We start from the raw sequence: 13888 nt of genomic DNA on the forward strand, positions 1-13888 counted from the left end.
ATCAATGAATTCGTAAATTGAGCAATTATCGAACTACTGCACATGCTCAAGGGGAAATAGTGACTGAAAATGCCTATGGATCCTAAGTGTAATGTGGCACGAGCTGGACTGACAGGAATTTGGCTTTTGGGGGTGTCTGAAAACCGCTGGTGTTCCGAGGCGTTTTTTTTGGAGGGTCTGTGATGTCCGCTATGACCACTTCCACCCTGCTTCAGTCGTAGATTAGTGGATGCCCCAGACCTACAGTACTCACATTTGCACGAATGGCAAACACGCTTTGATGGTTTGGGATATGGGAAAAGATAGTGATTTGTGATCCACTCGCAATTGTCTCGCAATTTTGAAAAAGGCATCTTCATCTTTCTGTCTAGGAAGTGGCTTTCTCCAATGTAAATTCTTACATTAGCAATCCAGGCTGACTTAGCACCATACAGTATGCAGCTATTGCACATAACATTGTACCTCCTTCTTCATTTGTTCTTACATGGAACAGCTCTGGTTCCAACAGAACAGCACTCATGTACCTGCTATTTCCCTGCTCCTGTTCACTGTCCTATGACTTATACAAATACAATGCACTGGCTGGTACAAACAATCCAATATGCCAGCACTTATAATTAGTGTCATTTGCTATTTAACTATACAGATAACTAGGAAAACACTGGTATCTCACTGATGTCTCTGAAAAATGCAAAAATGTTTGTTTGTCTAGTCTGCCGATCTTCTAAAATGAAAGCTTGCCGTATTGGACCCAGTATGAATTATTTTATTTTTTTGTCAGTTACTTTATAGAGAATGTTGACATGAAAAAATAAAAGCGGGGAAGATTTATCAAAGGGTGGAGAGAGGTAAAGTGCTAACCAATCAGCTTCTAACTGTCACTTTACAGGCTTTGGGACGGATTCAGGATCGCTCGCTAAGCAGCGTTCTTTTGCTGCTTAGCGAGGGATAAACACCACCATGCCGAATGACCCCTCGCATGCGGCCAAAGGGAAGAGAAATCATTAAATGGTCACGAATGACTTCTCCCCCCTTCATACATAAAAGTCAGAGATGGGGCAGGCGCTGGCCGCCGCCCCGAGCAGGGGACACCACTCCTGCATTCCCAGGGAATGCCCAGCATTTTCATGGTGATGCCCATAAAACACTGGTCATTCTCCTCAGCGTGTTTCACTTGCCAAAGGCGTTTGCACAGGGGGCCTGCACATGCGCAATGTGCATACAACCATAGTAATTAGAAGTTATGACATATTGTGTTATTTATGACAGTAGACTGAAGCCATGTGTTAATCTGGATGATGACAGTAACTATTTTCTCTGCAGACATACTTGAAGAATGCCTCCTGCTGTTCACATTCAGTTGAGGAACATCAAGTTGAAGCTACAATTTCACTAACGCGCCTAGACTTGTTTATGGGCCAGTTTCGTAACGTGTTGCTCACCTCAATCAGCGTCTTCATCCAAGGGAGTCTCACCATAGCCAATCTAGGCACATCCGGGGGTCGCTTCCTGCAGGTAATTTCACACAAATTGTATTCCTGTAATTAAAATGACTGTACTTGAATGTTTGCGATAATATTGGAAATTCACAGAAGTTGCTTAACCTCTTCTATATACAGTATATATACTCGGGATCATGCTCTGCTCGGCTGCATAGTAATAGTAAAATAGGTGCATTGGCAGTGTAATTCATTTATTGTATTGCACCACTTCTGATACACTACTCTACATATTATATCCCAAAAGTATACATGGTTTAGGTAAATAAATTTCAATGAATGGTTTCTGAAAATTGTACAATGAGTGTTTTCTGTGAAGTGATTACATCTCCTTGATTGTACTTGGTGATCGCTAGCACTCGGCACTCTATTGCCGGACACTGCTGAAGCTCAAGAAACCATCAATATGTTGATAGCATTTATCTCAGCATTATTCATCCAATATCCACTAATTTAAGTCATTTGTCATAGTATTTGCAATGTTTTCAATCACAGGGAGAGATGTATCAAACCTCGGAGAAAGATAAAGTGGAGCAGTTTGGCAAAGCAACCTATCATCTTCTGTCTTTTATATAGCACAGTCTTTGAATACACCCTATAGGATATATAGAAACAAAAAATATAGAAAAATGAATAAGCAAAATATTATATTTTATTATATTATAGATCAGCAATTATGTCAGATTGTTTTTACTGCCTTTAGCTATTTACAGTGCATCCGGAAAGTATTCACAGCGCTTTACTTTTTTTTTCTACATTTGTTATGTTACAGCCTTATTCCAAAGTGGAATAAATTAATTTACGTCAAGTGACACAGAGACGCTTCAATTTACGGCCCGGGGCTTAGCCCTATATCTGCAGATATATGCAACCAAGATCTCCGTATTATCTCATTATTATGTAGATATTTTTCATTTGGGGGGATATATTAATATACATTGCTACCGCGATGCCAGCGCATATGTACTAACATGCGGCTAGCATGATGGTGGGGTGACGGCGGCCCCCCGCGATACCTGTAATGTGGTGTGCGGGGGGTCTCCGTCACCTCCCTTCACTCCGGGACAACTCAGCGTGGCTGTCCCCGGCGCCTCATACATATGAAATTGCGGTAAAACAGGGGTTGTACCGCATTTTTGGCTTAGTACATCCCGCTCTCAGTGTGCAATTGGGATACAAAATGTTTTTTTCCTAACCAGAATTACCCCTCCCTTTTAGCACCTGAGTGACATCACAATCTGATTGAGCAGCTTGCCAACAAATGGGACATGTAGTAACGTGCAAATTGCGGTAAGATTTGCACGTTACTGCATGATTTATTTTTGGTAAAAGTGCAATTTCTTAAAATTTTATCTATCACATATTTGCAAAAAATCGCACCTTATTACATTTCGCCCTATAATGTCTGTGTTCATAGGAATACAGATTGTGGGCTTCACTGGAACAGGGACTGATATGAATGAAATGCCTAGAGCATCCAATGAAATTCTATAGCAATGTTGCTGCATAAACTATTACAATAAGTCATATTTTGAGGTTTTTAGTCATGGTACAGATACTGCGTAATAACGTTTATTTGTAGTCATTGGCTTGGAACTGATGACTGCAGAATATTCAGCAAGCTGTTTTGACACAGCGAGTGTCAGACACGGCTTGTATCCTACTCACTGGCAGCTTTGTATTGTTAGCTGGTGTGAATATGACAAAACTGAAGAGTAAAGTAGTACTTGAGGCAGCTGCCAAATAGAAAGAGGAAAAGACAAAAAATGTACTTCCTTCCTTTGCTTTAACTTGGTGAAAAGCTTTCCATACTCATTTTATTTTTTGTCTATGAAAGCGCAGCTGTTTCAGCCTGTTTCATTGATTGTTTCCAGTCTGTGTGTCTGGGAATCGGAGCTAGGAGTACAGCTGTTGGGTGCAAAGTGAATCAGGTATTTCACAATGGATATTTTGCTGGAAAGTGTAAAACTGGGTAGTAGTGCCAGCCAATAACACTTCTCCAAACTTTGAAGTAATTAGATATTTCAGGAGAAATATGGAGGGAATGTCAATGTTTGTTTCATGATGAACTTGTCAAACTACAGAGTGGGTCAATTACTGTAAAGCAGCAGTTATGTGTCCATTATGTGTGAGGATCCGAGCATGAAGCCTACACACTGAGAATGGGGAAATTGCAGGCGTAATGACATATTTCTCTTTCACAGCAAACTTTGTGCGAACAAAAGAACATTGTCTAGCGCTTATTAAATCGGTCTCATTTTCTGTGTTCACTCATTAAAATTCTAACAAATTAAAACAGACTTGTTTCAAAATTGACAGTAATATTTATACTGTACTTCTCATTAATATGTATTGGGCCTGATTCCGATTTGGTAAAACAAACAAATGCAAGTAAATTTGTATCTGAAACAAACCATGGGCCTAATTCAGACATGGCTACTGATTTGCTGAGCCCTGCAATCAGGTGTACCCCATCCCACCAAAGTGAAATTGTGCCCCATGCAAGCCTGGAAATTGATGTGCACGGCTTGCGAAAATTGGTGATTAGCTGCAAATCCATACGCAAGCCGCTCACCATCTAATGATTTTTACGGTATGTGCAGTCTGTGCATAGCCCAGGACTTATCAGTGGCTGTGTCATAAACAGGCTGATTGGGACCCAAGCTGACGTCACATGCCTTCCCTTCAAACACCTTGGTACACCTGCGTTTTCCCTGACACTCCCAGAAAATGGCTAGTTACCACCGCCAAATTCTGTCATTCACCTTGCGTACAGCCATTGATAAAAAAGTAGCTTGACTGTATTGCAGGATGACCTTCCGCATGTGTACTTCAGCCTGTACGCAAGTGCAGTCTATTGATAAACGCACAGCCTGCTAATTCACAGCCAGGCGGACAGGACTGAATTAGGCCACATGTTGCCATGTAAGGAGAGCAAATAGATTTATATTTCCAGCAGATATTTCAGTTTTTTTTTAAATCTACCCAAGGTCCAGCTGTAAGTACGAACATTTCTAATTACCTTTTTGATTAAAGCATAGTGTGGTCAATGTTTTGTTTAATCCATAACCTTTTTCAAGACATCTGTAGTACCCAAAGAGTACGGTGGAAGTGATGGTGCACTCCACGTAGGAACCAGAAGTGTGCCCTGCACTGATAAAGAGCAGCATCATGAACATCTATTAATATTTCACCCATTCAGCGGCTGTTAGCTGCTACATTTACAGGAACATACTGTTGGACTTAAGTTTTGTATTTTCATTCCTTTGAGTGCCAAGTGAATTTGTCAAAATCGGTGTGAAAATGGCAAACATTTTTATTCATCATAATTACCTGTAATGTTTACCTTATATAAGAAATAATGGGTGAAATTGAATAGGATGAGAGATTCAGAAAGTGAGAGATTTGGTAAGAAATTTCCAGGTTTTTTTTAAAGCGGCAATCATTTACACTGCAAAACCAGTTTGATTTTGCAGTGTAAAATGATTGCGGCTTTAAAAAAAACTGGAGATTTCTTACCAAATCTCTCACTTTCTGAATCCCTCATCCTATTAAATTTCACCCATAATATTTTTTCACACAACATTTTTTATTTGAATTTTATATGACAAATGTGAGCAACGCTGGCATTTTTTGCTGTTGGCACTTTCATTGAGATGTTGGTTTTAGTGGGGGGGGGGGGTTGCATTATGCATAAACTGCATAATGTCTAGTAGGCAGTTATTACTGTATGTAGGATGTTGTCAGGTTTAGAATATTTACTAGGAGCGCCAAAATGTTATTTTAATCAATGTATGTTTTAGATTAGTTCCATGTTATAAAGGAACCAGACTTTGAATAGTACTAAAGTTTCCATATTATGTAAGAGTAGATTACGCATATGTATTATTACAGTGTGCTTCTGGGCCGGATGCTGTAATGAATTAATACAGTACAGCAGTGGTTACAGTGGTCATCGGGAACCCATAGAGGACGAGGCACATATAAAGTGTGGCAGCACAACATCTGTTGTGCAATGACTAGTAATCATCTATATTGTCAGATATCAAATTAGTTAAGACTAGGGTTTCTGTGTGACTAATGAAGTGTCCAGTGCTACATGTGGTCCTGTGATATGCTCATCACTACGGTATGTCATTTAGCTGCATGTATGTTTTTCAGATTGAAATTTCCCGTACTGGTCATACTCAACCTCTCGTCAATATTCAGCTGGATTCGCACCTTGTTTCTTCTTCACTAGTGATGAAGGATACAACAAATGAAGATGGTTATGTCCTAGTTAGTACAGGAATGCAGGTAAGACCTTGCCAGCCATGATACTAGATTATGATTTTTATAATCATATAGACTTAGAAATATTTTATAATATTTAGCTATAAATAATAAAACATAATAACTGGAATAATAAACTACACTAGTCTGATAAATAACTGTATTTAGGTACTATTTGATTTAATTATATTTTATATTTTCTTTATCCTGGAATGGTAATATTAATTTGGCTAAAGTTAAACGATCTAAGTCAAATGCTATTCCTTAATGTACTCATATTAGTAGTTTACATAAAACAAGTGTACAAAATGTGGTTATAGGTTAAAGTGATGTCACCAACAGGAAAGAAAAAGGGGACACTACAAAACAAGTCATTGTGTCTTTAATTATTATCCCAAAGACCTCACAGTCAATTTACTGCCTAGAAATCCTTTTATAGACCAACAATCTTTGCCGCTGATCTAAAAACAGATTACAAGTTGCTTTGATGTCCTTCGAGATACCCTGTCGGAATAGTAACCCAAGGAGCTAATGTATTAAATGTTCAGGACCACAATAAGCTATGAGATATAACGTTTGTGTAGCCTGTTATATTAAACTCCGATATTATTTGAGAACATAGTGATTTACTAAATCTGTAGCAGAACAAATGCTCCCTTGTATGTGAATATTATATGGGTAACAATTATATTTATGATATTGTTTTTCTCTTAGTAATAAAAATAAATATACACTGGGAAATTGCTGTCCCAAATAAAATGTCATCTCTTATATATTTGGCTACATGTGTCAATCATCCTGAGAGTGTGTCTATAACGCTGGGTGGGGTCACACATGAAACTCCAACTCCCACCCAGCCTTATACACGCATACCACACATAACACACACACACACACACATGTAGCCAAATATATAAGAGATAATACACACATATTGGCCCCTGCCTGCACTACACTCCCCGCAATTTGACACACCTATAATACTCACAGACACACATAGTCATATATATAACTCTATCACTCTGACCCGGCACCTGCGCTCACCCCTGTCTCGCGTGATCTCACGCACCACCCACGCGTTTAAAGCAGCACTATCCCACTCACGCGGGAACTCCCAGTGCCACCCCAGCACGCTCTGCACACACAGTGCAGCCCTGTGCGCCCGCTGCCTGATACATCCTCCCGCCACTATCCTGAACCGCTCACACCGCCACAGGCACCTTGACCCTGTGCCCGATGACTGACACCCCTTCCAGCCGCGATACTACTGTGCCCGATGCCTGCCACTACCACCCGCCGCACACACTAAGCTCCCACTCCCCTCACACCTGCCTCTCCAAGGACGCCAGCCCGGCACCCAACAACAGACAACACTGTCCACTATACCACCAACTGATCACAGGTAATTTTTGCACACTATTGTAACAACGCCTACACTCTGTACATATGCTACTGTACCTAGCCTGCAACACAACAAATAACACCCCTTAATGCTACCACAATCCACCCCCCACCCAAAACTAATACCACACACACACTCTCTTTCCACCACTATACCACCAACGCATGCACTTTACACCTACCTAAACTTACAGCACTCCAACAAAATCCATAACCCAACATACACCTAACCCACAACACCCCACCACCCCCACACACAATTTACCAAAATACAAACATAATTAAAAAACAACAATATTTGTAAATTTAATGGGGCGTAGCCCCCTACGACGGTGTGAAGAGCGCCCGTAGGGCGCGATGAATCACCTATTATTACTATAAGAAGGCTATTTAGACACGGCAACTTAATACAATATTGAAAGAGAACCTTTTCTTGGGTGTATAAAGAAGAACTGCAATAAAGTACTATAGTTATAAAGTTAATTATTTATATTACTATATCAAACGTTTTGGTTTTTATGAGTTTAATAATACCTTAACAAATGTGTAATTCAGGGGTCTACTTTTTGTAACTTCCCATTGGAAGATCTCATAAAAGAGCGCTATATAAATAAAATTTTTATTATTATTATTACTTCAGTTTTCAGCAGTGCTTCAGTGGCATTTTAACTCCACGATTCATATCTGAAGATTGAAATGTTGGTATTTTAGATATGTTTTAAGCTCATGTAAAACATTGAAAAAGGAGGTAGAACTTGAGTAAATTTCTATGTTTGTTCTCTGTGCAGATCATAAAGATCCCATTAGTAGGTCTCGGCTGTGAACATTACAGATCATGCAGTCATTGCATCGCAACGCCTTCATATATGAAGTGTGGCTGGTGCAAGAATCATTGCTCCAGAAAAAAAGATTGTGTAAATGAAGAATGGACTCAGAAAGATTGCACTCCGGTTGTGTCTGAGGTAACAAGAATGCTAATGTAACTATGTGTTAAGTGTTACTAGTGGGTTTGTACTGGCTGAGCTTGTGAGCATTCCAGACTCTTGGCCCATTTTTATGTCTGCCCTCTCAGAAAAGAATTATGAAGATGTAAACTCATAGTGTGTACACACGGTCCGATTTCCTTTCCGATGTTGACAATGTAGTCAACATCGGATCGGCATCGGATCAGAATCGGATGCAGATCGCAAGGGTTTTAACCCTTGCGATCCCGATGCGCGTTCACGTATCATAAGCCAGAAAGTCTTGGCTGCCTTGTCTATATAGTGCAGATCTGCACTATATAGTCAAGATTGGATGCAAATCGGATGTGCCTTAAGATCCTATCCACGATCCGATCTGATCGGATCGTGGATAGGATCTTAAGGCACATCTTACCGTGTGTACACACCATTAGGCCAATCATCTTCACATTTCAGTTTTCAGAGCTTGATGAATAGTTATCTCCCTATTAGTGTGTGGGGATGAAATGCAAAATTTGGCCTGAAACTACTATTTCAGCAGGTGCAGCAGACTCATTCACTCATTCTATGTTGCCCATAGCAGCCAATCAAATTATGTCTCTCATTTCTCGAAAAAATGATAGACAAAGTCTGATTGGTTGCTATAAACAACTTAACCTTTTTTTAATTTTTAGATGCTTTAGTAAATGTAATCACATTTTGTGACTGGAGAATCACATACTGAAAGAGAAGAGTAATAACTTTAAGAATCTTTTAATTTATCCAATCATATGAGAAACTCACTTATAATTGCACAATCATCAATTATATGACATATTTGTTAACTGCATTATAGCCTCTATGTGATAGGAGGAAAACAACAAATAAGACAGCAGACAGATTTTAATACGCATCTTTCCTTATCTGTACACAACTCATCAATAGATTTCAGTGGCAACTGCTGCCTCTGGGCTGCAGCTACTATCACACGTTGCAGGGTAGGGGGAGGGGTGTGGTATATTTCCCCGACAGTCGGGATTCCGACAGTCATTACTCAGACGTCGGAATCCCGACTGCACAGCGTGGGTAGCGCAATGAAGCCCCTTGCGGGCACGGTGGCAAGCTGCACTTGCCACCTATTTTATTCTCCCTCTATGGGGGTCGTGGACCCCCACGAGGGAGCAGTCGGGATTCCAACGTCAGAGGAATGACTGTCGGAATCCAGACTGTCGGGGAGCCGTCCGGCACCCAGGGGGAGCTGGACAGCACATAAAAACATTCATTTGATACTATATGTAATATATGTGCTTATCCAGTGATCAGCATCCCCAACTGTGTGTATCACTGACCTTCCAGCTGCCAAAGCACAGGTGTGTCTATCATTTACTTTAATCCCGCCCCCTGACTCCTTTGAGCTATAGGGATTCAGGGGCGGGCTTATAGACGATGATAGACAAGCAAGGTGCTGCAGCAGCTGGCAGGACAACTTGTTTATGGAGAATTCTGGATTTACTTTCTCAGAGCCAACATTGCATATTTATAGTGATTGGGGTTCATTGTTGGACAGAAACCATGGCTAGCCAGATCAGGAGCGTTGTCCATGTTATAAAAACACCTGTATTCATCATTAAACCTACCCTCCAGCCCAACTTTATATGATCAGATATTTATTTCTTTAATAATGTTCCCATCTTCTCCTGCTTTCAAAACATAATTCAACACAGGGGGCAGTATTCAATGAGGCCAATTCGCCATGTTTCATTGCAAATTTGTGCTATTTTCACTTTGGAAGGTGCTTTTTTGTGTCAGAAAGTGAATCACCCTATTCAACGTGCACTTTTCACCGTCAGCAAACAGTGAATGACGGACAATTCGCCGTCTGATAGTCTTCACAATTCGCGGTGGTTTTTCAATGGGTTTTTCAATGTGATTCGCCGTGAGTGTATTCAATGAGAAGATGGAAAATTGTGAGTGGAATGTGAACTTTTAAAATAATGGTTTTTTTTTGTTTTTTTGGTGTGAAAAAATCAGGAATTCATGCTATTTTTTATTCATGTGCTTACATCACATGAATATATATTTAATTTAAAAAATATCTATATTTTTTTACACATAACAGCCAGCAGGGGGCCGGGAGCCGAGAGCCGCTCATTACATATTCATATATTCACTGCTCCCGATCATTACATATGCACAATCGGGAGCAGTGCTAGCGGTTCCTACCCGGTCCCCTGCTATCTCTCCTGGGGGGGGCAGCTTGTGCTACCTGGGTCCCAGGGAGCTCTCCTACCCCCCACATACATTCTGGGGTAGGCAGGGAGAATTCCATCTCCCTGTTTTCTGCCGTCCCTCGGCTCCCTGCGGCGTCTGCCCCTGTGGCATTGAATACTGTGTCAGCAAGGGCTGGCAGCGAAGGCTCCAGCCCCCCGGAACACGGCGACTGTGCAGCAAATCCTAAACAGGATTCGCTGCACAGCGCGATTAAAGTCATTGAATACTGCCCAGGGAGTTTGTAAAAACATTTACAGCAGTGTCACATTAATAAGAGGAATAACAGAAAAGATCCCATCAAATAGCTCGGCGACCAGTTTTGCTGCCATCTGCAGAGTTTAATTGATGCTATTAATATTTTACAATCTGCTCCCGAAACACATTGTTGGAAAAAGAAAGCAATATTTCCTTAAATGCAAACGTGTAAATTAGGAAGAATTTCTATTAACAAATACTAACCACACTACTGTATATACTGTAACAAATGTTTCTTTTTACTGCATTTTACATCATGTATTTCTGCTTAATGCAAATAAGGTTCTAAAACCAACTACAATGGCATCTCGTCTCATATAGAATTCCCTTGTCTTATACTATACTTGTTATACTATAGTCATTCATATACAGGTATTTGATTATATTAGTTAGTGGAAGTGATTAATGTCACTAGACCTATAATTTCATATAAGAATTCATTATGCAGACTAGCATAGGGGAATACATCCGTCACACAGACATGACTGCTAGATTTGACTTTTTCAGCCATCCTATTATTTCTACAAGCACATTTCTGAAGTACATTTAAATTAAATGGGTTGTTATGAATTGAAAGCACTTGAAAGAAGGATTTCCTAAGCGGAAAGTGAACACCAGGATCCCAGTGTTGTCACCCAATTAAAGCTAAGTGATCTAAAACTCACTTAGAAAAAGATTAAAACAAGAAGTTGTGTGTTCTCCTGACATCTCTGAACTGTGACCTTTACACCATGAAATTCAATTAAAACTGGCTGTGTACCTGTTCCTTTGGTTATACATCATGCAGTTGACTGCAGGGAAAGCTCTTGAAGAAACTACAGGATTTTTAAAACTATGTATTTTATCAACAATGTCTTCTGAAAATGATTTATAAGAATCAGGCTGCAAATATTTGCAGTGCACTGTTGAATTTATTTTACTGAATTTATCACTCACTGCACAGCCCAGCAAAAGGGGAAAGCTGAGGAGGGCAGTCACCAATCAATGCAAAATTTAGTAAGAATTTTTTTAATAGATACGCATTTGCAAAGTCGACGCTTTGACCCTAAATGGGTAATTTTCAAGACAAATCAGCGACCACAGCATTCCAACAAGGAGGTCTCTAACTGTGCGGAGTTTGTATATTCTCCCCGTACTTGCGTGGGTTTCCTCCGGGTACTCTGGTTTCCTCCCACAATCCAAAAATATACTGGTAGGTTAATTGGCTCCCAACAAATTAACCCTAGAATGTCTGTGTGTGTACAGGTGGTAGGGAATGTAGATTGTAAACTCCACTGGGGCAGGCACTAATGTGAATGTTCCAATATTCTCTGGAAATCGCTGCAGAATATGTGTGCACTATATACGAAACTGTTAATAAATAAATTATATTTATATATATATTTATATATATTAAAATAAACAAGAAGTGACTTTGTCCCAAAATTGGGACGCTGTCACTTTAAGAAGCGCAGTCCTGCCTTAGTTTACACAGTATTTAAACAAGCAATTCTTAAATAATAAATTATATTTATTTAAAAAGTTTGATGCATAATAAGATGAAGTGCACTTCAACATAACAGCATTTGAATGTACATGAATAGAACCACAGACATGACAAACAACAAATAACATATACTGCTGGCTAGATAATTGAGGCAATTGGTGGGCTTGGAAATATTATGGCATGGTTATTACTTCTCTGTTTGCAATTTGTAATCCTTTTTATAGTTACCAGTCCATGTCACAGTCAATATTCTCCAGCAGTGGTTTGTAGGTGGATAAGCCTCCCTGTGCAGGTGTAATTCTGTGTGTGGCACGTCACTTTCCTCCTTTACCAGTAAGATGACTGGAAGATTGGCTGTTTATAACTCTCCATTTTATCACTTTTGAAGCTTAGAGAATCTGGCCCCTAGAGAGATTCTAACTGCATGTTCTATTATTTAAATTTAGGTAAATTCAATGCTGCTTGCAAGTGGCCTTGAATTTCCATCTACCACTAAATCAGGCTCATAATTTGGATAACGCTAGTCTGAATGTGTTTGATCAAAATGGCCATGAATGTTGTAGAATTGTATTTCTGTTAAATGCAATACTGACCCATTGATGCTCATCTGCCCCAAAGGTACTGGCTACTTCAGAGCAGGAAGGGGTTCATTTACTTTGCTGGCCAGCCTCTGCAGATGTATGAATGCTTGAGCCACTCTGACAATTTTGGGCTAGTTATGAAATGGCATTAACCGATAGACCTGCCTCTGAGCAAGGTGCCTTAAGCATTCTGGATAACTTGGGCCCTTATTCTGATTGATGCGTACTTTTCCGCATACCTTCGGATAGCGTCTTTACGGCGTCTGCGCATGCGTGGAGAACGCAACGCGCATGTGCCACGCATTGACTCCGTACCTGTTCGGCCAAATCCCGTACAAAACTGTGCACCGCAATCAGTCTGGAAATATGGGCGTATTATGGGCGTCATGCGGAATGACACATGGGCGTAGTTTAAAAGTGGGCAAAACTGGGAGGAAACATGGGCGGACACGGGGGAGTACACTTATGTTGGGGGGCGTGCATTCGGATAGCACTCCGAATGCACGCGAACAAAACCGATAGAAATGTGCGGTGTCCATAAGTCAAGTATTGCTTTGCGGAAACCACTCGGTCTTGCGGTAGGCGAACGGAACGCCTAATGACTACAAGCATTAACACCTGAACCCAATACAATCGACTCCTTTACTCATTACTCACTAATAGGACGCTTGTCAGTGCTTTAATTGAAACCATTGCTGCTTCAAGGAACCTTTACTAAACACACACATATGCTGTACTTGTCCCACACTTTTAAACTGCTAAGAATGGACATCACTGAATATAAATACTATCAATACACATGTGTATTCTACATGTACTAATTAACAAATAAACATTTTTTTATGAGGATAGGTAATTGAATAAGTGGGTCCTGTGATGTATTGCAGAATAGACATAATAGTGGGTAGTTTTGCGTAAATACACCGCTTCCGTGCGGACGGACCGCTTGCCATCCGTTCGGATGCGGTATTCCCGTGCATACTCTGTAATACCGTGCAGAATCTGAGTGTTTCCCCCGCACACGCATGGTTTGTATGTCGTCCGTAAACACGCCCTGTTCTTAAAGAGTGAGTCCGTCCGAATGCGGAGGACACGTGGGCGTTTCTACGGACGATGGCCGCACGCGGCAGCACAGCGTGGCGTGCGGACCGCACCGTAAGAATTCGGGAATATCCGCACCGA

The 13888-nt window shown here is 40.5% G+C and overlaps 1 protein-coding gene across 1 annotated transcript in view; it reads left to right on the plus strand.

Moving 5' to 3' along the window:
* Positions 1-13888, plus strand: part of MET (MET proto-oncogene, receptor tyrosine kinase) — a 133723-nt gene that overhangs the window by 58625 nt on the left and 61210 nt on the right. The window contains exons 3-5 of the mRNA XM_083182794.1: positions 1324-1515; positions 5661-5795; positions 7961-8134. Coding sequence (XP_083038920.1) covers positions 1324-1515; positions 5661-5795; positions 7961-8134 — 501 coding nt within the window. The remainder of the gene's footprint in view (positions 1-1323; positions 1516-5660; positions 5796-7960; positions 8135-13888) is intronic.

This window comes from Crinia signifera, chromosome 4 (assembly GCF_055691185.1).
Source record: "Crinia signifera chromosome 4, ASM5569118v1, whole genome shotgun sequence".
Classification (NCBI taxonomy): Eukaryota; Metazoa; Chordata; class Amphibia; order Anura; family Myobatrachidae; genus Crinia; species Crinia signifera.